At 30.2% G+C, this 26,221-nt stretch overlaps 4 protein-coding genes and 2 long non-coding RNA genes across 9 annotated transcripts; 1 reads left to right on the top strand and 5 right to left on the bottom strand.

The window, feature by feature from the left end:
- Positions 1 to 30: 30 nt before the first annotated feature.
- Positions 31 to 4,296, bottom strand: LOC126866875 (1,4-alpha-glucan-branching enzyme). Of its 2 annotated transcripts, none has more exons than XM_050620863.1 (10): positions 3,978 to 4,296; positions 3,668 to 3,837; positions 2,639 to 2,880; positions 2,313 to 2,522; positions 1,906 to 2,213; positions 1,618 to 1,818; positions 1,162 to 1,514; positions 897 to 1,081; positions 542 to 830; positions 31 to 478 (listed from the first exon to the last, which is right to left on the bottom strand). In XM_050620863.1, the coding sequence occupies exons 1-10, from the start codon at positions 4,088 to 4,090 to the stop codon at positions 471 to 473; spliced, it is 2,079 nt and encodes a 692-aa protein (XP_050476820.1). In that variant the 5' UTR covers positions 4,091 to 4,296; the 3' UTR covers positions 31 to 470. The 2 variants fall into 2 exon arrangements, with proteins under 2 accessions (XP_050476820.1, XP_050476821.1); XM_050620864.1 differs by having other exon boundaries at positions 3,909 to 4,055.
- Positions 4,297 to 5,178: 882 nt separating this feature from the next.
- On the bottom strand, positions 5,179 to 9,655 carry LOC126866879 (ceramide synthase 6). Of its 2 annotated transcripts, none has more exons than XM_050620872.1 (8): positions 8,872 to 9,655; positions 8,601 to 8,804; positions 8,183 to 8,300; positions 6,881 to 6,993; positions 6,388 to 6,718; positions 6,182 to 6,300; positions 5,975 to 6,119; positions 5,179 to 5,888 (listed from the first exon to the last, which is right to left on the bottom strand). In XM_050620872.1, the coding sequence occupies exons 2-8, from the start codon at positions 8,777 to 8,779 to the stop codon at positions 5,766 to 5,768; spliced, it is 1,128 nt and encodes a 375-aa protein (XP_050476829.1). In that variant the 5' UTR covers positions 8,780 to 8,804; positions 8,872 to 9,655; the 3' UTR covers positions 5,179 to 5,765. The 2 variants fall into 2 exon arrangements, with proteins under 2 accessions (XP_050476829.1, XP_050476830.1); XM_050620873.1 differs by having other exon boundaries at positions 8,601 to 8,790.
- A 151-nt stretch (positions 9,656 to 9,806) lies between these two features.
- LOC126866878 (beta-1,4-glucuronyltransferase 1-like) lies at positions 9,807 to 14,562 on the bottom strand. 2 transcript variants are annotated; one of them, XM_050620870.1, is made up of 6 exons: positions 14,416 to 14,562; positions 13,810 to 13,997; positions 12,835 to 13,543; positions 11,692 to 12,080; positions 11,118 to 11,319; positions 9,807 to 10,444 (listed from the first exon to the last, which is right to left on the bottom strand). In XM_050620870.1, exons 3-6 carry the CDS (start codon positions 13,378 to 13,380, stop codon positions 10,232 to 10,234), a joined length of 1,350 nt encoding a protein of 449 aa, XP_050476827.1. In that variant the 5' UTR covers positions 13,381 to 13,543; positions 13,810 to 13,997; positions 14,416 to 14,562; the 3' UTR covers positions 9,807 to 10,231. The 2 variants fall into 2 exon arrangements, with proteins under 2 accessions (XP_050476827.1, XP_050476828.1); XM_050620871.1 differs by lacking the exon at positions 14,416 to 14,562 and having other exon boundaries at positions 11,118 to 11,295.
- Positions 14,563 to 15,045: 483 nt separating this feature from the next.
- Positions 15,046 to 26,094, top strand: LOC126866877 (uncharacterized). The gene is made up of 6 exons (XM_050620869.1): positions 15,046 to 15,396; positions 17,254 to 18,170; positions 20,659 to 20,898; positions 22,625 to 22,957; positions 23,465 to 23,695; positions 24,793 to 26,094. Exons 2-6 carry the CDS (start codon positions 17,858 to 17,860, stop codon positions 25,047 to 25,049), a joined length of 1,374 nt encoding a protein of 457 aa, XP_050476826.1. The 5' UTR covers positions 15,046 to 15,396; positions 17,254 to 17,857; the 3' UTR covers positions 25,050 to 26,094.
- Positions 20,905 to 22,791, bottom strand: LOC126866883 (uncharacterized). Its single transcript, XR_007690067.1, has 3 exons — positions 22,644 to 22,791; positions 21,466 to 21,709; positions 20,905 to 21,308 (listed from the first exon to the last, which is right to left on the bottom strand). It is a non-coding gene; the product is annotated as an uncharacterized LOC126866883 (long non-coding RNA).
- On the bottom strand, positions 22,861 to 23,505 carry LOC126866884 (uncharacterized). Its single transcript, XR_007690068.1, has 2 exons — positions 23,358 to 23,505; positions 22,861 to 22,975 (listed from the first exon to the last, which is right to left on the bottom strand). It is a non-coding gene; the product is annotated as an uncharacterized LOC126866884 (long non-coding RNA).
- Positions 26,095 to 26,221: the final 127 nt, after the last annotated feature.

The following is a 26,221-nucleotide window of genomic DNA, read 5'->3' as shown; positions in this document are numbered from 1 at the left end:
AATTCTATATATTAATGATTAATACACAAATTGAAAAACACAATCCTTTATTAAAAATATTTATAAATACTAAAATTTGATATCAAAATATAAAACATCTTTTAACATATTGTACATAATTATTAGTGCAAACTTATTTAATTTGCGTCTTTTGACTACATTATTTTCAAATGTAAATATGCATACTTCAATGTGTATGTATATGTGTCAAATATATATGTAAACCTTTGTTTAATAAAATTATTCCTTTAAAAAATGGCATGAGTATTTTGGTTTGTACTTTTCTTTTTTTAATTGTTTTGTATTAATTGCACCTCCTGAACTCTTTGCAAAGCTTTAAATATATGTTATTTTGTTTTCTCTTACTTAACACTACATATTGATCTAAACTTTGGTAGGAAAAATAGTAACTTTTATTTATATATAACACTAAAATCAATTCTTCTTCTGGCTATGCCTCTGTAAAGCTCTTAAGTTTCTGAAATTAAGAAATTGATATATGTAAATTATCATTACTATAACTAATATTATAATGACTTACCTCGAACATAAATAATAGCTGTACGACAAGGAATGTAAATCATCATATTATTTGAATAATTAGAAAATGGTTCTGGTTTGGTAAAATGTTGTACATTAGTATCAACACGGTTTTCCCCACCAAAATCTTTATCATCACTACATAATAGAACCTTATAAGTTCCTGCATTTTTTACTCCAATAGTATAATCAGGAAATGATTTGATTGGATGAAAATTAAACACAAATACAAGTTCTGCTCGATCGAAAACAATTACTTTGTCCTCTTCATGTTTCCAACTTACATATGCCTATAAAAAGCATATAAGTTTTATCACTGGAGTTAATATACATAAATATTTTTATTTAAACCTTACAGGGCCTGCATGCAACCATCCGTATTTTTCTTCAAGAGTATTTATAGCACGATCCCAATTATTCATAAATTTGTATTTTAGTAACTCATCATCTACTAAATTCCACTGTCTCCTAGCATAATGGTAACTATCTGCATTACCAGCTCGTGGAAAATCCAACCATTCCGGATGTCCAAATTCATTACCTAACAGTTTATATATTAAGAAATATATAACTCTAAATTATTAGAAGTTACAATTACAAAAATATGTTTTTAAAACTAACCCATAAAATTTAAGTAACCTTCACCTCCCAATCCGTGTGTAATTAATGTGATAAGATTATGAAGAGCAATTCCACGACTTATGATTGGGTTAGGTGGACTCGTTATACTCATATGTGTGTACATTTCTTTGTCCATAAGCCAAAATGCAATTGTTTTATCACCTACAAGAGCTTGATCATGAGATTCTGAATAAGCCACTGTTTTTTCCATCCATCTTCGATTACTTAGTGCCCAACAAATATCTCCAATACTCCAATCTTCATCTCTCACCTCTTTTAAAAGTTTAATCCATTTATCAGGAATCGCCATAGCTAATCTATAATCAAATCCTATACCGCCTTCAGGAATTGGCCTTTAATATTTATAGAAAAAAGAAAAAATTAGTAATTAACTTACGAAAAATTTATTCTAAAAGAAAAACTTATTTAACATTGCAATCTTAAAACATTTTATACCTGCAAACCCCAGGCATTCCACTAACATCTTCAGCTATTGTAACAATTTCTGGATACAAACAATGCAGCATATGATTTGCAAGCATTAAATATACTACACCTTCAACATCAACATTAAGACCATAATATTCGTCATAGTGGCCACTAAAACCTTGTCCAAATCCTCTTGAATGATATAACATTGATGTAACTCCATCAAATCTATAAAATTTAATATTATAAGTATTTACAATGTAAATATTATATGATAAAATGACATTTTAGTGAATTTAAGGTATAAACAAAGACCTAAATCCGTCAAAATTATATTCCTCAATGTACCAACGTAAGTTGGAAAGTAAAAATCGCAACACTTCGTATTCTCCATAATTAAAAAGTCTACTGTCCCAAAGCGGATGTTGACCACGATTACCAGCATGGAAGAAACAAGAGTCGGTACCATCGAACATATTTAATCCATCTAATGTATTTTTTGATGCGTGTGACTGCACCATATCCAATAAAACATATAAACCATGTTGATGTGCTGTATCTATTAACTGCTTTAATTCTTCTGGTGTACCATAACGAGATGAAGCAGCATAAAATGAAGTCACCTTATTAAATTTAATTAAATATATTGTTATGAAATTTAACATTCACTTACATTAGTTTTATAAACAAACCTTTTAAGATTATCCATGATAGGTACACACCTGATATCCAAAACTTGCATAATAGGCATGCTCCATAATAGCCATCAGTTGAATAGCATTATAGCCTTGTTTTACAATGCGAGGAATTATTTTTTCAGCAAATTCTAAATATGTGCCAACTTTCAATTCTTCAGTGGCAATACCAACATGACATTCATATATTCTGAGACTTTCTGGCTTTTTTGGTTTGGAATATTTAAATTTATAAACCTGAATAAAAATATGTCACTTTGAGGTCTTAATATATACTATGAAATTAATTGAAAATAATGTAAACTTCTAGTTGTATAAAGTAATTATATACATATTTATGTACATATATATACATTTTCAGATGATGGGTGCCATATACGTTGTTTATATGTAACACTTTCTGCTCGATTTTGTGTAACATATGTAGCCCAAGGGCTTAATCGTTCCAATAATTCATTGTTATGATCTTTTACAATTATTTTGACTTCTGAAAGATGTTTTATAGGGCAACTACCATCAGCATTAGGAGGTAAATGTAATTCCCATTTACCATAATCCAATTTTTTGTATGAATTAGCTGTCTTATTCCAACCATCTGGAAATAAAAATATAAAAATATTATAATGTTTAAAATACTTTTGTTTCATCTCTTATGCTATATATTATTACGTAAGAATTTATGTATTATATTGTGAATTGCCAAAGAAGACAAACTAATTCTCACATTATTTAATACCAAACAAAAATATTAGAACCTATAATAGATATAAACCATATCTGAAAATCTGTAAACAGAAAATTTGCAAACATATTTTAAGATTTTAAGACCAATGACCTCTAAATGAATCATACATTCAATTTTGAAATATGTATATATAATACATATAGTACAAAACTTCCTCTGATTTTTATAAAAATTAATATATTAACAAACATTTGCTTCCCAATCTCATTTTTTAATTAGAATTATGTTAGTATTATAAATAAATAAAAAATGCATTAATTCACTGGGTTATACATAAACAAATATATCATGCTATATCTTCTAAAATAAATACAATGACACAATTGAATACAGTGGTATTTAATAATTAACATGTTAAATGTTCAATTACTTTGACATGACTTTTCATCTAGGCTTCAGTATTATAATTGTATCATATATGATAATTATGCATCGATTGATTATATTCTAAAGCATTTCATAATCAAATTTCCTTTTATACAAAATAACTACAATCAGTGGACTGTTGGCGGCCTATATAATATTCAATGTGTTAATTATATTCTATATTGGACAATTGAATAAGCTGTTTCTGTTACATTTGTCTTTTTGCAATTTTATATTAGTTTTACATAATTTATAGTTTTAATCTACTTACTAAAATCTCCCATTAAAAATAATTCTTGTGCACCCGGTGCCCATTCTTTTGCAATAACACTATTGTCTTCTTTTATATGAATTCCAAAAGTTTTATAACCTTCTGAAAATTTATCCAAAGTGCCATCGCCGGTTTCCACTTTTTCTACATAGTCTTTAAATAAAGCATATCTGGTAAAAAAAATTATTGTACATATAAACACTTTTTGATGTCATTTAGATATTATTTTATCCTGAATTACCTTAATTGTATCTAAAACTATACATGTCCAAAACAGACATTTACATATGTTTAAAAATGTACATAATACCTTTTGCGAATCTCATTTTCATAAGGTTTTAGGTATGGATCTCTTTCCAATAAAGCATTTATTTCTGGAACTTCGACTTCAGAAGGATCCATACTTGACCATTTTCCTCCCATATTTATCTTTTTTAAATAAATTTATTAGAAAATAAATAGCGATCAACTTAAAGTATATCGAGACCTTATGCTTCACTCAAATTCAAGTAACACTTCAAGGTGACCCTCAGTACAATTCTATCGATCGAATCTCTACCGGCCAAAAAAAAATACGATTATACGAAAACACGATAATGTACTTGCAATGAAACGACTTTTAAGAGTGGAAGCTTTACTACTTAACGATGTCTATCAAATATGGCGAATAATTTACTATAATTGGCGCTAATTTCAAATTTTTATCATTCTTTATACAGTACATAATGTATGATATTAGAAATGATCCAAATCATTTCTTCTTACTTTAAATTTTCTAAGTATTTAATATAATTCGACTGCAAATTTGTATGTAAATTCATATTTTTGAGAACATAATTAAAACAGTAAAACCGCAGTGGAAAATTGTCTTATTTGCCAAGTGTTATAGGTTAATATACACCCCGCAAAGTAAATTAACGCTCCCGCCAAAAATTTAAATCTAAAATTGTTAACTTACTTTCCGAAGGGACTATATGTAAGTACTATATACTTTGGATACTTTATACCTATATCTTTTTCATATTGTGTGCAGTCTATCCGCAGTCTATGTAATTATAATATTTATGAAGAATAACAACAAATAATAATACATAATTTATATATATGATAATTTTCATCATTATTGTAATCATTATTATTGTATACTATTAACATTTACATCTATATTTGTAAATTATATTATACAAATCACAATACTGATAAAGTAATTAAAACATGTAGAAACAAAACAGATTATACATTAAAGATGAATATTACAATCAATATTTATTTACAAATTTCTCCTCTTGCTTGTCATATATGTAAATAAATTAGTGCATATTATATATTTTCTAGATTTTTATTCATAGTGCTTTGATAACTTTTATAGTCTAGATATCAATGTACATTTTGGAGAGTAAAATGAACAATACATTTATTTTTATATAAGAAACACTAATATTACAATAATTAAATTAATTAAATATCTTCAGAGAACTATAATAAAGGAGGTTAATTAAAGAAAAAGTGGATTAAACTTATTTGATACATTATTATTAATTTCCTTAATTCAAAAATTTAGGACATCATTTGTAAAACATATAAGAATAAATAAGCGTTATTAAACATAATGAAGTACTAAACTTTAAGAAGATTTAGAAATTACAAATATTGAACGTTTTTAAACTTTGGTCCATCATTTGTTTGACTAAGTAATCAGAATTTACTTAAAAAGGAAGAAAAACACGATTCCTTAAATTATTAAATAAAATGTATATAAATAAATGGTATGAGTAATAATAAAAAGAATAATTCGTAGTTCTTAATATTCACTCTTTCACACGTAAAAACATTAAAATAATGAGTGATTGTTTCATGAAACAATTAAATGACTTCTTTGTAGTGCTAAATTATTTAAAAAAATAATAACTAAAGAAGGCGAATGTTTTAAAGGTCAATAACCTTTTTAATAACTTTATCGAAGTTAAGGTTTTTAATTATCATACTACGATAAATGCAAGGGTTTATTAAATTCGCTGAAATTAATTGGCGCCCGGCTAAATATTTGAATTCTTGCCTTATTACTGTTGCAATAACCTTTTTTCTAAAAAGTTATTTGTTAGTGAACCTTCTGTCTGGAATTTTGCTTGGTAACATAATTCGTGGAATTATTTAGTGGTGTACTATCAATGGAGTTATCTGAAATATCTTCACTGCTGCTACTACGAATATCACCTTCCATCTGAAAAATTACAAGTATAAATTAAAATTCTGAAACATTTCACAATTACATTTAATTTATATAGTATCAAAAAGTGTAAAACTTACTTGGCCGGCATAGAAAGCGTTGTATGCGATTTTAAGAATTAAATATGTCCAGATCATGTGAAGGAATAACAATAAAATTAGCAAAGAATTGAAAATATAATATGCTGGGAACATAGGTACTATTTTAGGTGCCTTTATCGATGTGCTGCAACATTTAATGTAATATATTAATGAAATATATTAGAAATTAAAATTATCAGAACATACCTATAAATTATCCAAAATGGATAAACACCAATACGTGTGACAATCCATAGGACTGTAAAAATGACGAATATACAATCACATAATTTCTGGTAGTTAGCATATTTAGCCATTTTCGCAGCCTAAAAAAAATATATGTATTTTCCATGTACATATCAAATTTGTCATATCAATATTACATACCAGCAGTTCGAATAAGGCATACTTACTTCTAGAAAAATATCTGCACAATCATGCACTAATAACACCAATGAACCAATTCTGGTTAGGTTTCCAACCCATGAAAAGCACATTAATACAATAGTAGCTATATGGTGAATGAACATTTGCCAAAAATCTTTTCTTTTTACATCAAAAAATTGAGAAAAACTTAGAGACCAGTAAAACGCCATTGATATCATATAGTACCACCATATATCATTTGAAACTGGATGATATGGATAATTATAATAACAGTGATTTATGTCCCACAACCATGGCTTGTCCCATAAAATAATTAGTCCATAGAGAAATGAGTATATGTAATATAAGCAGCGCCAGCTGTAACAAAAGAATAGATTATACTAAATATTTAAAGATAAATATATATAGACATAGTATGAATTTCAATGCAAAATTTACTTTATCATATTATTAACTTTTATATAAACGAAAAATGGAGAAGTATATTTCGTTTTTTATATTTCACTCTAAAAATCTAACCTGTTCTCACAAAATTTTGTAAGTGTTGATGGCTTATCCTGAGTACGTCTTAATCGCAACCATCTTTCTACTTGTCGTTCAGACCAATCTAATTGTTTAGCCAGTGCCAGGATCTTAAAATATATCCACATATTACAAAAAACTCCATAACATTTAATTTCTCAGTTGCTTTGATTTAGATTACATGAATCTGTTTGAAGAAATTAATATTGAACACACAATTTAGAACTGAACAAATTTTTTATGCTCCCAATATAATTGTTGTTTAATATCATGGTGTATTGTAGTATTGAAGATCAACATTGATTTACTATAATTGCTATTTACCATAACTTTTTATTAAATATTTCTAAACTATTTTTCTCTTTATATATTAACTGAGTAAAATGGATAATACCAAAATATTCATTAATTATATTTTACTATTCAAATAGTTATCAATATTTCTATAATAAAATATGCAAATAAAATAGATTGAAATAACATGTTTACAATTAAATTTTTATTTGGATAAGAACCAGCACAAAAGATATTTGACACAGTAATAAAAGCAACATTATTACATAATGCATACTACATGACAAGAATAGAAACAGAAAGATTACACTTTGAATTAGGGGTAATGAAAAGTTGCTGGGACATGGTAACACAGATGAACATAGATTTCAGAGAAAATGCTGTGAGAAACTGAAGATAATGGAGAAAGAGGTATCAGACAAAAAGGGGAAGCAGATCACCCAGTTATGGCGTAAACTATAGCAATTTGGACATGGAAATAACGACACATTATAGGAAACAGAGGAAAGCAACATACAACAAACAATAATAGAAAATACATCCAAAACACTATAGGAAAATGACAATGTATACAGAAATCAGACAAATCACGTTGAGAAGTAAGAATAATAAATAATAACAATGGGAACAAAAAAAGCAAATATGGGAATTAGCAAACTTCATAAAGAGAAGCACAAAGTTAGAAGGTTTCTGCTTAGATGAATAGAAAGACCAAAGAAGAACAATCAAAACAAGAACAAAATATCAAAGACTGACACATAGAAGTTTTGTAGTAATCTGTACATTAAATTAAGATATAAATATATTTAAACAGATAGTGAATTAAGATTTCGCTTTAAGGAAAAAAACCAAGGTAGAAACAAACTGTATCAAGCATGCACATATATAGAAAGATTATAATAGGCATAAGCCTCAATACAATAAACAAATACAATACGAATCATTTTTATTTATTGAAATTTTATTAATGACATCAAGAAACCAGTTAATTTAATGCATGCTTACCTGTTTATGTTTAATTTTTCTGCTACGATAGGCTTTTTCTAGTATTTCATTTGGTGTAGCTTTTTTTGTTCTTGTATTTTTTATACCAAGGGACTTACCAATGGGTGCAAAACAGTACCTACAAAAAGATTAATAAAGCATGTAATTTCAATTAATTGAGTTGATGTAAGAGTTTAGAATGTCCTTGCATAGTATCATGTGATCTTTTTCTATGTAATACACATTATTATAACATGTCAAAGATTATGTGTGTACTATAATTTAGCTTACATTGAAAGTTTAATGAAATACTTAAAAAATGAAATTCCAATAATAAAGAATTTCAAAAGATATAAAATATAAATATTTACTTAAATACGCTATAACCTCAGTTCAATTACAAATTTGATATATTATTACAAAAGAATAGAGTGATTACCTTTCTAGGGCGTATCTAATTATCAAAAGAACAAATGCCATAGGCAGAGGATAAATTAAATGTTGATAGTCTGCATATTTATTATCTGAATTTGGTTTGATATCTTCCCACGTTATATTAGGCGGTAACCAAACATCAGTTGACCAAAAAGCCGACGATACATTCCTTAATATATCCATTATTAGAATTCCTGCAATTGATGATCTATATTTTAATTCCAATAAATATTCACTAAATGTTATAAAACCGAAATAATTAAAGGAATACATACTTAATCTGCTTTAATAAAGCAAACTTCAACTACCTTCCTGTGCTTGTACGCCACCGCTCGAAGATTGAGCCTGTAGCTTCAATCTCCAATACACGCGTAACTTAGTTTTCCTTTTGACTCATATTTCTGTTCTTATTTTCAAATAAACAGATAACTTATCATTATCTTTTTTCCACAAAATTCTTACTCAAAATCGATTATTCGAATTAATATCTATTTTCATTGCACAAATATCATTTATGAATACTAAATGTACATTAAACGTGTGTGTAATCATTCTGATAACAAACATTTTATGGATAACCTCGTTTTTAATCCCAGCAGAAAAGTAGTAGTAATGAATATAAGATTTTAATTTTTCTTAAGAAATATCAAAGTTTGTCACAAAAAATAAAAAAATTACTAAGATTATAATATATATTTTTATGAATTGTTTATGCCTTACCTTGTTATGGTCTTACATATATACATATGTACATATCACGATTGGCATACGAAGTATTGTTTACGAAATTTTATAATCTATTTGTATCGAATTATGTATTTTAATACTTAAAACAAACATTAAAAATTAATCTGTACTCATTGTTAGTTTCGCATTATCACAGTGCCGTATTGAGGAAAACTAATACCTTAAACTTAAACTTACAATTACCTAAGTTCTTGTATTAAATATACATTATTATATATTAATTGTCGTTTCAATAAAATTATGCATAAATTATTTATAATTGCAAAAAATTGAAAAATATTGTTTAAACTAACATGGTTACTTAATTTCGTAGATAAGTATAATATTTAAAGTAAATACTTACATTTAAGAAAAAATTCCGTTCGATAATTTAAAATTTTGAAACGTACGAAACATGCGTAGGTAAATACATTTTTTTATACAAAACCTTAACTTTTATATTTGTTTTATCAAACAAATGCAGTAACGCTTTAGCTGGGAGAATATATTTATATTCTTTACACGTATCTTTATATTTTTTATGTATAATAACAAAGTTCCTCAATGTCCAGTTGAACAAAAAAATGAAAATAATAATATATTATACTATTACTAAGTAATAATAAACTATTGTGATATATTCATTATTCAGGGAGTTACTGCTACGAGACTTTTTATGTTTTGTATTTTAAATAGGCACATATTTTCAGTTAATTTCTACTGGTTTATAAATATAAAAACACTCTTTTATAATGGATGGTAGTATAGATACAACGTATCATTTATATAGATAACACTATTAGAAAACAAACAGCATTTATATAGCTACTCCGTGTATCTTTCAAAGTTTATTTTATTCCTATAGTAAAAGCGATTACTCTGAATACTGATTTCCTTTATCGAAAAATATTATTGTGCGCATTTGCGATTAACAGGATATTGTTTCAATAAACGTCTAATTATACGTTGATAGATACGAGCGTTCTTTCTTTCGTGAGGCTTTAAAAATTCTCGTTTTGCTTTGTCAATCTTTATTGTTTTTCGTTTAATACCTGGTGTATGGACTAAAAAGGCACCATCAAGTATAATTAGTCGATAGTGTAAAAGACACATCTCGAACATCTATAAGAAAATGTTAAAAATTAATATAACACGTTTCTTACACAATTTATTATTATTTACAAAATTTATTATTCATATGATATTCTGTTTTAAAAATCTACCATTATGAAATTACTCATAATAACAATAATAGTAGTAATAATAACAACAACAACAACAACAACAACAATAACAACAATAACAATTTATTTGCACTTAAGGCCAACAGCCTATTACAAGCAGGTTGTTGCATTCTTATTCCTAGTTTCTTACACTATATTGTATCCTTACATTGTGTTATATTGCTCATCTTTTTCTTAATAATTAGTATCTATCCTAGTATGTACAGTACAGTTAACGAGATTAATTGAAATTTAAAACGATTTTTTTTATGATTAATCGTTAATCTGTAGTTACTATGTATATTTTTATTATAAATAACCTGTAAATACTAAAATTTATATGCATGTAAAATTGTTATAAATTTATATAAATTAATTATAAATTCATTATAAATTTAATTAATTAAATTTAATAAATTTAATTTTAATATATCCTTTCATTATGATAGATCTTCTAAAATAGAATGTCATACTAATTTTTATTAATACATATGTGCATAAAATTTTATAGAACAAGTATAATTCTATTAGTATTTTATTTCTGTTGTAAATCTGTCGAATACGCGCAATACCTGACTCATTTTATCTTGTCTGCCTTCCCAAGACATTTCTTCAGCATAAAAGGGATCATTTTGCGTTCCTATGAATACAGGCTCCCATCTATGATGTGGATATTCCCTTTTCGTAATAATAAGAGGTTTCACTTTACCCGGATCAGGTCTAATTAACCATCTACTAAGTCCAGGGAACCTTTGACAATGTGAACAGAGAAATCTATAAACCAGGAATTCTCTGTAAAATCTTTTGTATTTTCTCATTTATGGTTATACGCTGGCTGAAAGAAATATTTGTACACACTTTTATATCCTAATGAAACGTTCTTTTATTAAATTCTACGTTTCATTTACATAATATCAAACTTTGATGACAATCATATGAAAATATATATCATTAAGTGATACAAAATTTATTATAATTGGACCTAGTTAACTATAACAAACGCAGTAATGTACAAATACTTTTTTCTTTTTTTCTTGTTGCCAGTGTATATAACGTAACACATGTTAATACATACAAAGTTAAAACAACCCTCCGATATGAATTTTGTAAAATCATTTTCGCACAGTTGGAATTATTTTTACAAACCTGTGAAAATAAACGGCTAGACCAGCCTTCGTTGCTGAAAGCAATTCCTTTTTTGTCAATGGTGGCACTTCATTTGATTCTATCTCAAATACTGGTACCACGAACACGATTCTGCCTTTTGGTGTTTTTTCCCGGACAATTTCCATAAAACCGGATGCTAATCTTTGGCTAGGTAATAATTCGATATCAGTTACCAGAACACGAGTCGTGTTTGCTTGAATTCTGGCTACATTTCTGGCTACGTTAATAGGATAAATCATGCTTCTTCGTTTCCTTTCTGTCCCTCTATCTCCTCTTTGAAGATCGGATGCCGCACAGTCACCATGAATTCGAGTAATCTGTCCTAAAGCTGGTGGGCGACTCGCCGGAAATACCAAATGAACAGAAACCTGTGAAAGGGCATACGTTAAAACTGTAGTTAGTACTTCCGTATACTTACGTGTGTATTCATCTCTATATTTAACCCATATAATCTTATATAGATACGATGCGATGTATTTTAGTAATTAAAAAAACGACTTAAATGTACTTGTGTTTACTCACGTGTTTTATAGAGATTATTTAGAAACAATGTAATTTACTTTATTCTTTTCATACAATTTTTAAGGTAGAGGAAATTTAAAATCTTGCATTTCACTTTAAAGAGTATAATTTTTATAAAACATGATTAGCAGTATTTCTGAGACCGTGACAGTAGAAAATTATAGCGTGCTGTTAATTACGTAGAGTAGGGGACAGAAATAAATGGACAGGCAGTGTAGATAGGTATCAATGAATTTTCCTTAAAGACAGTTTGTTTACACAAAAGTGTAAATGTTAATTTCAAATTAACTAAACTAACTAAATAATCCATATACCATAAGGATTTGTTATAACAAATAAAATCTAAGTAATACTGGCACTAGTTCGATGATACCTACTTTCTTTATCTATTCACGTATCTTTGTCCCAGATTGCATTTTTTAAGATACGGTTGCTTTCGTATCGCAAGCAAAGTAGTTGGCGTAGATGACTAAATTAAAATTGAACGAAAATTGAGATAGTCGCGATGGAGAATAGATTTAGACATGCGGTATGCATATAATGCCTGAAGTTTAATCATACTACTAGCGACCCGTTTTGAGGGCGAGTGCATAGGGAAACCTTGTACATTTCAGGTTCGCATCGACAGGCCCGATCGAGGAGAGCAACGGCGATACCAGCGTCGAGGCCAGGCGTGAAAACGGCCAGGCTTAATGGACCCTCCCATCTCCGAGCTAATTCCACGATTCCATAGACTTGATCTGCAGTGGCGTGCGTGCAGAGGGTCACCTGAGGCAGCTTGTTCCTCTCCTCGGTTCCGCGCAATACAAACGGTAGAATTCTGTAGGGGCTCTTCTCACCGATTTCGGGACTCCAGGTGACTTTGGATGCCGGATACGAGAGCATATTCGGCAGGCCATGATACCATCTGCAGAAACTTCTGTTCCTAGGTTGCAGACCTGCCATGTACATGCCGGCTACGAAAGCAAGTGCTCCAGTCTGTACATCTTGCTGAAAACTTGAATAAGTCTTTGGTATTAAGATATCGCTAGTACCGATCACCAGTATCGGTAAATCGAATCCACGATCGATCAAGAGACGACCAATCAGGAGAAAGAAGAACATTAAACTCAACCAAATTAGGAACTTTCGACCAGAGCAACGCATTGTTGTTAAAGAGACGATTTTCCATGTTCTAAACGCGGTAAATTCATTGAACTGAGATGTACTTGGGCACTGCTGTTGCCGTTCAGGCAAGACGAGGCCGTCAATTTTGGATCGATACAGCGCAGGCGTGCCTACCTTCGATACAATTCGCCAGAATTTAAACCTACGAAAACAAAAACTTCAGCTTAAATTCATAGAAGAACTCGGCTCAAATTTTTAGTAACCACTATAAAATAAATGGCAGCTAAAACGACGACTGGACTGTACCGTTTCATTCTTTATGGGTATTGCATTATATGTATTTGTATGGGTATAGGTATTGCAATAAAATTATTATATTAATTTATATACACACGTGTGATGTTGTACAATAGAAAAAACGTTTGTGTACATGCACGTATACATACGTATATTATGAGATGTACCTACCTATGTATTTATATTGTATTTCGTAATATCGTAGAATATAGCTAATAAGATTATATGTAAGCTATTTAAAGTTATTATTGCGTTTGTGCTATGGTATTATCGCGATGAAACATTTTTTTGCGGCTCATTAAAAATGGTCAACTTTCCAGTAAAACTCTATGTAGACGACCATGCCGTTGGCTATAGACCTACCCACAAATACAGATTTAACAATTTATCCTGAATTAAATATCTGATATTTCATTGTTGAAATTGAAATTCAATTGAAACCTTATCTAGGTGGAAATTCCTTTTAAAGTATGATATAGATGGTTGGCTAGGTGATAATCGTTCACGTTTACCTTTGGAATTATCGTATTAGGAATGTAGTTTACTTTACGTTGCCACTAACGATCCAATGAGAAAATAAAACACAGTTTTACCAGCCTCGTACCTAAACAAAAATATTCACTCGCTGCATGCCGTTGATCGCCAATAAGACGTGGGAAACCGATTTTAATATATGGGGTGTATCATTAATATACGGGGTAATATATGGGACATACTTCAAAAGTGAATAGGAAAAAACAATGGAAAAAATTCGTATCAATATGTGTCCTATCTGACCTTGTGTCAAAGTTAGTAGCCATTTTAGTAATCCACAACTGTTTGCCTTCATATTACAAAATGTTCTGTTTCAGAAGCATACTTTATGAATTTTCATTTTTCACACAGGTACTTTTGCGTTCTTGAATGACTGTAGTCGTTGAAATCGCCTTGAGAGTGGTTACAATGGCAGGTGTTCAAAAATATGTAGTTGCACTTAAACATATGACGGCGAACTTCAAATATTCTAAGCGCATCCACCGGATAAAACGTTTTGACAGCCATATGATGGCCCTCTTGGAATCAAACAATTTTTGTTTCAGACATTTCTCTTTATCTCAAAAATTAAAACAGGTATTCATGTGACTCACCCTGTAGAACTATTAAAGCGACAGTTCTGTCGCTAGTGACTCGTGGCCTAAATCTGTCTAAATGTCTCCGCTAAATTTTATCGTTTCAAATACCGCTCCAAATTTTATCAATATAATCACGATAGTTGTGTTTTATGGGAGTGCTAATGAAATATTAAAATGTTTTGTATAACGTACACATCAAAATTTTGTACAAGCGTTATGAATCGCTGTATCTACTGTAAATTATTCATATATCATTAGGTCAACATCCGACAATGACCTACCGTGATGTATCTTACTGGAGAAAACGAGAAGTGCGATGAAATTTGGCTAATATCTTCGTGATTTATTCCAAGGTTGTGTTCTAATTTTAGTGTATCGATAGGGAACCATTTACGTTACTACATCCTTCACCGTAGCATGCAATGCGCCAAATCTACGAAATGCTATTCGAAGCCAGTAGTCTGTAAATTGTTCGGAGGAGTATACGGATCGTCTCGTCTTGATTCCTAAACATCGTAATTTTCAAGTTCAACTTTATATTCCTTCCATTCCCTTTCATTTATGATGTACCAACCGCGTTTGTTATGTGTGGTCGTGCCTACATATTGATGCGTGGACTTTCATTCAATGGTCGTACGTGTATATAGTAAGTACATGAGTAAATTTAAAGAAGACATAATCACCGGTATGATAAATACGCACACATATATTATATGACCTTTAAGTGCAGCTTTATCAGCTTTGTTTTCCTGTTATCACACGGCTCCTCTTTTTAAACGTTTACTTTGAGATTACATTTACATCACAAACGCGAAGGAAAAGGAGCATGCATTCGATATCTAGGAAAATAGAAACATAAGTATTGTTTATAATTTTTAAGCATCGAGCATCGTAGATATACTACGACTGACCTATGGTAGATTCGAGTGGTTTGAACTTAGTATTCTTTAAACAGAGATTGAACAAATAATTCTATACATTTGTTAACAATTCTATACATTATGTGAGAGTTAAAAAGTAAAAGAACATATAAATAATATAACTCTTATTTTTGTAAATTTGTTTCACATGATTACTCAACGATATATGTATGTGAAAAAATAATATCAACAATTACAGATAGAAAATATGCTGACATAAATCGTTTGTAACGGATAGTTAAATATCGAAAATTAATTTAATAAATCCTAAACTTTTCATTATATTATACTTACTATTAATACCTTATATAAGCTTTTATTACGATCATACAGGGTGACACAGAAATTAGGTTTTGTTATCTTGCTCTTCCGAATGGTGAAAAAAGATTATAGTATAAATATCAATAAACTTGGCCAAGTTGCCGAATAGTTACCTCCTTACTGATTTTGATGCCCTTGAAATATGTTGTCAAGATTATACATATATAGGGTGGTTGGTTCTAGTTTCCGTACTATGCACAAAAGTATGTCATAGTGACATATTAGGAATGGAAAGAGTAACAAATATTCCAACCACTGAATTGAAGATGAAAGAGGGAGGCTAGTGGTAGTACAGGGTAGTAAAGAAGTAGGCTATCGAAGTAGTGGAGAGATTTTTTCATTCGACAACGGAAGATTCGCAACCTGCAAATTCTAAAAATTAAGAAACTTTGGGGATATGAGGAGAAAACACAGAAATGTATTAAGCAAATTTGTTCTCCTGTTCAAATTCACTTTAAGGGGGTGAAATTGACCTCTGAAAATCCGGTAATTTTATAAATGACAACCCTATTCTCCTATCTCTTCCTCTCTTAGTACGCTGGAAACTTAGCAATATTTTAACAATTGTTATAGCACTATCTATAGTGCCTATCTTTAACCTACATAAAATACATTTTCTCTTTTCCTCTCCTGACCAGTAACGATTTGCCAGTCTACAGGCCTCTGGCTGCCTCCTTTTCCTTCATTCTCCAGATATTTCGCTTTGCCCACTACTCTTATGTACATATTTGTACCTACTATTATATTTGGCATTCCAAATTCTATTATATTGCATCTTGACCTTGCAACTCTTCGTCCCTTTCTGTCAGAACCTTAATTATATCAATCTTCTGCTGTCTTAGATTTTCTACACCTAGCTGGCTGCAATCACTTCTCTAAAACCATTCTTCTCTTGCTCTGATACTTTTTGTTCTTCTAACTTCCCTTTCTTTTTCTTTTACGCATTCTTTACCTAATAATCCACCTACACCTCTTCTTATACTGTCTTCATACCTCAAAGCTCTTGCCCCTGCTCTAACCCCAACCTTCTCTTTCTCTCTGAGCTTTGCCTGGTATTATATACTTAGGTGTGCAGTAATCTAGACCTAGCACCGCCTCAAGTAACTTTATCTAGCATGATTAAATAATTAAATTTTCGTAAGTGATCGACTAGAGGAGATAAATAGAATATATAGATAAAATATATAAAGAAAATAAGTAGAATCAAAATGGTTACTATTCATATTTTGAACTAACGCAGAAATTTGTTTTCATTATTTCAGATGTTGTTGCAATTGTAAATCATAAATGAATTAAAAAATTTTCTAATATTACATGCATTAATAAGATGTTAAAAACAAATAATAATAATATTATATGAAATAAAAACATAAAATAAGCTATAACTCATACGTAAATTTTACAAAGGCAATATATATAACGATGGCCATGAAATGGAACAAACATTCCTATCATTATCTCTTTTAAATACAACTAGAAATAAATAAAAAATAAAACTTGAAAATATCAAAAGTATCAAAAGATGCTCGAATTTAAATCCATTAAATATAAAATGCTACTACCAAACAGTTTCCTCTTGTACAAACATTTCTTACGAACCAGTTTCAACCCAAAACTTCTTTGTTCCTCGGTAAATATTCTTTATAAATTAAATTTGTGCATACTGAAAGGTCATGGATAAATAGTTATGAAATGGAAACGATTGCATCACCAGTGCACTAGTTATATGTGTAAAGAAAAAAGTTACACATGCCTCCGTTACCTTGATACATTGATGTAGAACCAACAAAGGACTAGGTTAAAGAAAGAAATCGCTATCGATGATAGCATTGTACTTCATAAGCAAAGGAACCTTGACCTTTGTCAATGGACGTGCCCCTTTTCCCAGCACCGCCAATCCTTGGGGGTGTTGCGACGCCCGTTAGTGATGTTATAGACGTTGCGAAGTTGACACCTGTTTCGCTGTCTGCTGTTACATGCGCTCGTAAACAACATGCCGGGAAGAAAATGCACAGGGCGATCAAGATCCACAAAATACGACATTCTGCCCATAGGAACGTAATACATCCGAAATCGAAGGACGAGATCGGACGTCGCGTTACCGAGTTTCACATAACGATGACCGAACAGCAGAGGCACAACCAGAATGAAGACGACAACGATGTAGTGTTTGCAATAGGTATGGCTAATTTTTGTCAAGTGTTTTGACATCGTATGATAACGTATTAAAGATATTTACATTTCTGTATCATCGATTAAATTTTAACAGTGTTTGTCAAGATTATTTGATCATACGAGCATATCGTGTACAGGGGTTGGACAAAATAATGGAAACACCTCTTACACGTCATATTGATATTATGCATGCATATATACATATATTTTATTTTCTCCAACTCCTGCATATTCAAGTAAACGTTATTGGAACTATACTATTTTCAAAATGAATTCTTCAGAATGTTTAGACGTAGAGACGTGTATCTTGTATAAATTATATAACAGTTTAACTCTTCACGGTCCTGTGATCTTCACATTTTTTTATGTTTTCTTCTTAGTTTCAGTTTTAAATACACCTCAAATAATAACTTATACAAGTCGATATATTAACTTAATTTGACAAAGATACGTCAATGTAAGTATGTTAAAACACAAAAAGATATTTAAATTACGAACCAGTTACAATATATGTGCGTATATGAAACGAGAAATAGTGATCATTCTACGTGTAAATCTAGTTCTAATCACATAGTTTTATATTATGTTGTGAAATATTCATTTGCTCTTTTGATATGTGTACGTTTAGGTTTACTACTATTACTACCTCTACACTTGGTTACTCGTTAATTGATTATTTAATAATAGATGGAAGCTAATTATACTTATATTTAATAGTGTCATTTATTATAGACAAACCGAATTTAAACGACGATAGATAATAATAGTAATAATTCCTAAGGTATAATCATTCTTTATGATAGCTTAAAATTTTACATTTTTTTACATAAGACATATAAAAATGTTTATATGAATATATAAAACACACAAACCATAAATTTGCAACGATACTGAATAAAATAAAAATGCAAGAGAAAGTAAAATTAAAATAAAACAATCCATTTTGGCGATAGTTTTAAAATATTTCTAAGCTTCTTTAATTATTTATCTTTATCTCTCTGCCTTCAAGCTCGTTTATATGTATACATATTCATATATACTATACAATACTTTTAAATAATACTATATAATTTGCAGAATTGTACAGGAGTATAAGTTTGATGACTGTATCACCGGTTGGATGTACATGCTATTTCTGGTTTCATTAATAATAACGCGTTAAGAAGAACTAAATCAATACGTAAGGAAAAACCGAATGTAGGACAGCGGAACGCACTATAGAGTTTAAAATTGGAAATTAAGCCTAAGAAAATTTAGATGAGTCTCAAGATGCGTATATACTGTACTGTACTATATAATTGTAATTCAAATTAAAGAAATATATTGACAATATACACAATAAATTCAACGAAGTAATAACATTTCATGCATTACAGGAACATATCTATGTACATATATAGGATCGAATCGAATAACATGTATGTATAGGCTATAGACAAACGGGCATATGATAATTCCTTATAAAAAATAAAGAGAAAATATCGAATAACATTTTTTCGTTCGAAGCTTAATTTCTGAGAAAATCGAGTTTGAAAATTTATCTAAGACGCTTGATCGTGACTAATTAGCGACTGGGTAAGAGTAAATAGTCAACAGGAGATTATTATACGTGCAAAAATAAGTAAAAATACTTTCCATTTAAGGTTTCATTTCCAAGAAAATAAAGTTTGAGTGTCGCTGCTTAGCACAACATTGATAGTGGCACAACCCGAAAAATATATATTTTAGAGAAGAGTTTTTTTCAAATTTACAAAGAAATCTTCGCGAGTCGTTTCAACGATATTATAAGGCTGACTTGATACAAGCTATGCGACTATTCGCGAAAGCAGTATAACTTCTACTTGTCGCAAAACGACTGAAGATGAGCCAGTGTTGTAAAACTAAGGCCAGGTTGATAACAGCATAAGTAATAATTTTTCCTTATGACGCAAAACCGATGGAAAATATTTACTGTTTTACATGATAAAAATAGAAACATAGTGTAGTTTAAAATTTGTTGAGTTATGCCACTATCAATGCCAAGCAACGATATGCTTAGTTAAGAACAGGCCTGGTACACGCGCATGATATATTTTCAAATTTATTTTTCTCGGAAACAAAGAATCTTGTGAAAAATTGTTTCCACTTATCGACTTATTTTCGTGTATAGGATAATTTCCTGTTGATTATTTCCTCACACTCGGTGATCAGCCAAGTTCAACTATACGCTAGTCAAATTTTCTTCTTATTTTTTCATAAGAAATCACCTCACGCCCACCTGTACATGTTATTGTGCCAGACCTTGTATTCTTAAAGATTTGCGAGGCTCGTCGTTATTAGAGACAATGTTATATTTAACTATAATGATCTTGAATAATGAAAATATATTTCCTTCTTATCATCATTTTTGATCATCTACGTGATACATTATAAAGCAAGAAAATCACTTTTAAAGGTTGCATTAAAATTATATACTTTGGAAGTATAGTAATAATTTAGTCTATTATTCTTAGATACACCTACAACAGTTTCGGAAGACATCTCTCCGCGATACAAAACGACCGCAAATTCCGAAAAACCGACGAAATCAATTGCTATTCAAACAACAGTTGGACTACCATTGCGACTCAGGGTTTTACCATCCGTTAAAGATATCGTCGAAGAAGAAGATGTAGCTTCGTCAAATGTAAAAGGATTTTCGAAAATATGGAAACATATTAGATTTCTAGGAAGATTATCACTCTCGTTGTTTGGTAAAAATACATTGATATCTCTTCTTTCGCTCATAATTTATGATTGCTATTAAAAAATAGTGTATCGAAGATACTTTCCATAAAGTATACATATAGTGGCTCATGAAAGTATTCGAACACTTACCACACAATATTTTTATGAATATTGTTTTTGTCCCCACAAAACTAAGCTTATAATACTAAAATTTGAAATCAATCCGAAAATGGATATAGAAGTTACAAGACATTTATCACCAAACATACATTTAGAGCGAAATTAGTATACAGCACGACTAGTAGTCTTAAACATTCAGTTACAGTAGAACTCTACTTACCTGAAATCCAACTATTGGAACGAAACTTTAGTTAAGTTAGTAATTTAGTCGATTAACTGAACTCTTACTGGTTGAATTCACTTGTCTGAAGAGCTTCTATTATGTGAACAAAGAATAATAAGTACTGGGGAAAAGTGGTGAACTTCTATTATAGAAAGAGCAATTATAGAGGAGTTTTCAAACAAGAGCAATTGCAGAAACTAAAAGTCGAAGTTCTACTCGTACAAATGCTAAAGATGTTCTCGCTACAAACCGTATTCTATGAATATAACGCACAATTGACTGTTGAAATACTTTGTTGATCTTTGCGAAACGTATGCTTCCAATAAATATCTTGTAACCTCTATTACATTTTCAGATCCAATTTTCAGACTCGAGGTAGGAGTAATAATCGAGGTCGAGTCTCGCTACAGTGCTAATGAGATTTTCAAATATTTCACATAGTATACAGGGTGTACCAGAACGTGTGAGACTCGCTTGAGGAGTTGGTTGTAAATCTAAAAACAATGAGAGAAGTTCATATAAACGTATGCTCTATCTTTGTCTATGAGATATAAGGAATTTTGCAAACAGTGAAAACTCTATTGATGATGTTAATATATTAAGGTTCAGAATGGAACAATCTTTTCGGCAAATTCAGGAATCATTCAGAATGTAATCGGATGCATGACAAGACGTTTACAGGATTGCCTCTAAATACAACGTGGTCCTTTTCTGTGAAGGTAATTAGTAGGAGTGTACAGGTACCCGAGGCTTGGATCTGGTCTGCTTTTTTTAATTTTACAATCGGATTTTCTATCTTTAGATTTAGAATGATTTCCACATTTGACCATAAGAAATAATACGAAATATCGGGAGTACGCAAACGTTACAAACTTTAGGGATCACGACACAATCTCGAGTAGAATTCTCGACCCCATCCGAACTCGAAATATCGAGTGTCCGCGCACCTCTAATAACTAGATAACACAAAATAAAAACAGAAAATTCGTTATATCGCATAAACTAATACAGATAGAAGATATATATATATGGATTTTTTCCATTGTCCTTAGATGTACAATGAGCTCTCGAAGCGAAGCTTTTCAAATCAAAGCTTTTAGGAGTGTTTGAATATTTTCGTATGCCACCGTCCAGAGTGTTCAGCAACAGATGTTTCATGGTTTAAGGGGTGATTCTTGACGCCGAAATAAAAAATTGCGTTTTCGGCTTTGTCTTTATTGATAATTAAAAATAGACCAAAATATCCCTGCACGCGAGTAAACCTCCTGATACGAACGAAAGGAGGTGAACCTAAGCAGCGGGGCGTACAGTGATTTATTGAAAAAAATGATTCTCATATCGGCAAACAATTTTAATGTGTAATTCGCTTTTACTATTTTTAGTTAACAAACGTGGTTTACGTATTATAGGATTGACGTGGTTACTTACCATTTGGGCAATTGCTGGTGCAGTGGCTTTTTGCGTCATTGAGGGCCCTCGGGAACGTGAGCAAGTTGTAAAATTGAAGGATATGCAGAAAGATTTAGCGGTTGGCTTAGCGACGGAATTGAGACAGTTGCGTACAGAAAAAGAAGAAGACGTAGAACCGCTTTGGAGTAACAAAGTGCACCAATATGTAGAAAAACACGAGAAGTTGCTATTGATGGCAGTTAGTTCTGGATATGGCGAAAGTGGAAATAGTGGACAACTTTGGACGTTTCCGGGTTGTATCTTATTTGCGCTTTCACTTCTCACCACTCTTGGTAATTAAAATGTTGTTTCTGTAGCAAATAAATGCTTCTTAATTATTGCGATAAATATAAAAAAGAAGAAATACAAACGGTATTAGCTTCAAGTGCAAGATTTTAATATGCACATTGTATCGTTTCTTTAAATAATTAGTGTAAAATGTAACATTAGCAAACTTAGGAAAAATAATGAATAGACTACGGATTTTTATGAAAATTTATATTTTTGAGAATATAATTGATGAAATTAAACCTCGGTACAAAATTGTTTTACCTGACAAATATTATGGAAAGCATTATACATTGAATAGTTTACATGTCTTTCATGCTATGTATATTTTGTATAATTTTGCACAGTTCATAAAAATACGCAGTCTGATAACGAATCTTTCGAAAAATATGATTGGGCGCTTACTTTTATTTATTCTATACTGTTTTTAGATGCTTAAGCAACATAGTTACGTATAGGCACATATATTTTTTTACTTTTGCCAGTTTATAATTTGCTTTTATTTCCCTTAGGTTTTGGTGCCCCGGTTCCACGAACGACAGCTGGTCGAACAGTAACTGTTATTTTTGCAGCAATTGGTATACCTGCACATTTTCTTTTAGTTATGAATCTTGGTCTTCTGTTAGCAGTACGATTACAAAGATATGCTATATCGAGGATACTTGAAGGATACGAGCAAACAGAGCTAAGTTATACACCGCCAGTACCAAAATGGGTTAAGGTAGTGCCCTTCGTTTGTGTAGGTAATTATAAAATCATAATACCCGTGTATATACACTTATAATATTCATATAATTTTTCTATGAGATTGGTTAATATAACGTTATCGCGATTAGTGATCTGAAAAAGTAAAAACCTGGAGTAAATTTATATGTCTGCTAACTTTACGCGATTAATTACAAACAGGACAGTTTTAGGGGATCCCATTGAAAGCATTGACACAGATTTCGTCGATGACTATTCACTGACACCAAATTTGACCGACTCCAGATTTCATAGACCACAGCTTTTGCTGACGACAGCTTCGATTGACTGGCAATATTAGCACAAAAGTAAAAGGGAATAAGAGAGGACTTTTACTTAGATAGATTTTATGCTATAGATGATTGATAGCCTGCCACCTTACGGTGTACGGATTAAGGAACTAATCCAAACCAAATATCGAACACAATCTGCTTAGCAATTAAATAAGTTTTCGTTTGTAAATTTCAATTAATTTACGATAAGTTTGAATGTAATTTCAATACAAATCAATATCAAGTGGTTTGTGTTAAGTTTGGGTTAGCATTTTTAACCCGGCCGCTGTAAGGCGATCGGTCACCGATTTTATCTGCAGCAATAAACTGATATGGATAAATAAAAATCCGCTCTTATTTATCTGTGCTGATACTGACAGTCATACTGCCAAACATAATAATTAAGTTGAAGCTGTTGCTGATATAGTCTGGTGTCGGTCAACTGCGATGTTGGGCAAGTCTAATGCTGATAAAATTTAGTGTCAGTAAATATGTCATCGGTAATTTCAATGAGACTTGTTTTAGGGGTCTTTGGAGTCATAAAATCTGATTCAAGTATTATTTTTTTATTAGGATAAAAATATGCCCTTATAAAAGGCATGTTTCGTGTTAAAAAAGCAAAACTTTGCCAATTGATTTAGAATATGACTTTAAGTAAATAATGTCATGTACAGGGTGAAATAAAATTAAGGTCGATAAAAATTACCACTCAGAATAACTCGTTATTATCGCAGAGATAGTACTGTGTTCGAATATTAATGTTAATTTAATTATTAATTTTATTTAATGTTAAATTAAAAACTATCCATTATTTTCAATTACAGCCACTTACTATCTGCTGGGAGTCTTGTGTTTTGGAGTAGCTAGATCCAGGCCAATTGCAGCAAGTGTTCTATTTCCTTTAGATTTTACTGCTGCCGGTGGTCTTTCAACAATAGTTGGCTATGTGCGAGTATTATACGGTCTTTACTTGGAAGGTGCAGTCACTATTGCTGCTATTGCGGTTGCGGTTTTGGGTGTATCAACTACTCAGAACTTGACCAATATTGGTCTCAAATATGGTTTATTAATCGAAGCTTAATATTTTCAAGAAACGTTTTATATTTCGAATATATAACTATCTTAAAGATAATTTGTCATAAAGCTGTTTCGTTGTAATGCATATTTCACTGAATTGCATTAAACTATACATATCAGTAAAATGTAATTTCAAGATCGATAATTTTCAGAATAAAATTTTATAAGAAATTATAAATATATAAAACACAATAGAATTCTATGTTCCACATTTACACCATATGTTTTAATTATAAAGTATATATTATAAATAACAATATTCTTCAGCTATGACATCATAATTTATTAGCATTCGTAAGATAATACGAAACACGATATCGGCATAAAATGAATAAAATAATTGAATATATACATACATATATACAATACTACATACGTCATAAACTCCAGAATCGATAAAATTATTTCATGAATATTTTATATAATATTTATATAAATACTTTTAAATTATGTAAATATTTAATATCTCTAGTTAGGAATATTCAATAAATTAACGTTCTTCGTAGGCAGCAGGTGTAATAAAATACATTCTGCATCAATTAGTAAGAATCTTTAATTACTACGAGTATTAACACACTCTATTTTCACATGCATAAAGATATCATTGTACATACAGTAAATATTAATCTATGACAAGAATAATGAAAATTTTGATATGAAAACATAAAATGTGTTAGAAACCATTTTATTAAAAATGATTAACAAGAATATCTATCTATCTTTTTCAATCAATAAATTTTCTTCCATTCTGTTGTACTTACATTCAAAAAATTCAATATTGATATTTACAAAATCATATTTATCGTGTAACTTTTTAATGCGACTATACTACATTTGTCAAATTAAAAAATCATGTATATGTATATATATCTGTATTACTTGAACCTTAAACATTTGACTACTGAAGAAATTATTTAAAGTAAAATACTGATTTAAAGTCATAATATGGACACTATCTATGATCTATTATTATATATTGTTTATATTTTACACATACTTCTGCATTTGTAATCAATGTAGTTAAACTAATAAATTAAATTTATACTTTATAGTTTTGTTTCATTTGCGCTAGATTAATTTATACCAAACGTAGTGAAATGAAATTCAAGATATTAAAATTAATAATAAAATGTTAAACATATAAATTTGTTTTGGATAGTATGGTATGGAATGAAG

The sequence above is a fragment of the Bombus huntii genome, chromosome 6 (genome assembly GCF_024542735.1).
Source record: "Bombus huntii isolate Logan2020A chromosome 6, iyBomHunt1.1, whole genome shotgun sequence".
NCBI lineage: Eukaryota > Metazoa > Arthropoda > Insecta > Hymenoptera > Apidae > Bombus > Bombus huntii.
The sequence above is the reverse complement of the archived record's forward strand: the minus strand, read 5'-3'. Positions and strand labels throughout refer to the sequence as shown.

Excerpts from the sequence above, each read along its gene's own strand:
- LOC126866875 (XM_050620863.1), bottom strand. The coding sequence starts at position 4,090 with ATGGGAGGAAAATGGTCAAGTATGGATCCTTCTGAAGTCGAAGTTCCA. Across the intron at positions 2,881-3,667 it reads ATTTTTAATGGGAGATTTTA|ATGGTTGGAATAAGACAGCT; the intron begins GTAAGTAGATTA and ends TTTTATTTCCAG. Across the intron at positions 1,515-1,617 it reads GGAATGCCTGGGGTTTGCAG|GCCAATTCCTGAAGGCGGTA; the intron begins GTATAAAATGTT and ends TAAATATTAAAG.
- LOC126866879 (XM_050620872.1), bottom strand. The coding sequence starts at position 8,779 with ATGGATATATTAAGGAATGTATCGTCGGCTTTTTGGTCAACTGATGTT. Across the intron at positions 8,301-8,600 it reads ATTAGATACGCCCTAGAAAG|GTACTGTTTTGCACCCATTG; the intron begins GTAATCACTCTA and ends ATCTTTTTGTAG. Across the intron at positions 5,889-5,974 it reads ACGCTTTCTATGCCGGCCAA|ATGGAAGGTGATATTCGTAG; the intron begins GTAAGTTTTACA and ends GTAATTTTTCAG.
- LOC126866878 (XM_050620870.1), bottom strand. The coding sequence starts at position 13,380 with ATGCGTTGCTCTGGTCGAAAGTTCCTAATTTGGTTGAGTTTAATGTTC. Across the intron at positions 12,081-12,834 it reads GCGAACCTGAAATGTACAAG|GTTTCTGTTCATTTGGTATT; the intron begins GTTTCCCTATGC and ends GCCCTTTCACAG. Across the intron at positions 11,320-11,691 it reads CTAGCCGTTTATTTTCACAG|ATTTCTCTGTTCACATTGTC; the intron begins GTTTGTAAAAAT and ends CCTGGTTTATAG.
- LOC126866877 (XM_050620869.1), top strand. The coding sequence starts at position 17,858 with ATGGACGTGCCCCTTTTCCCAGCACCGCCAATCCTTGGGGGTGTTGCG. Across the intron at positions 20,899-22,624 it reads ATTATCACTCTCGTTGTTTG|GATTGACGTGGTTACTTACC; the intron begins GTAAAAATACAT and ends TACGTATTATAG. Across the intron at positions 23,696-24,792 it reads AGTGCCCTTCGTTTGTGTAG|CCACTTACTATCTGCTGGGA; the intron begins GTAATTATAAAA and ends TTTCAATTACAG.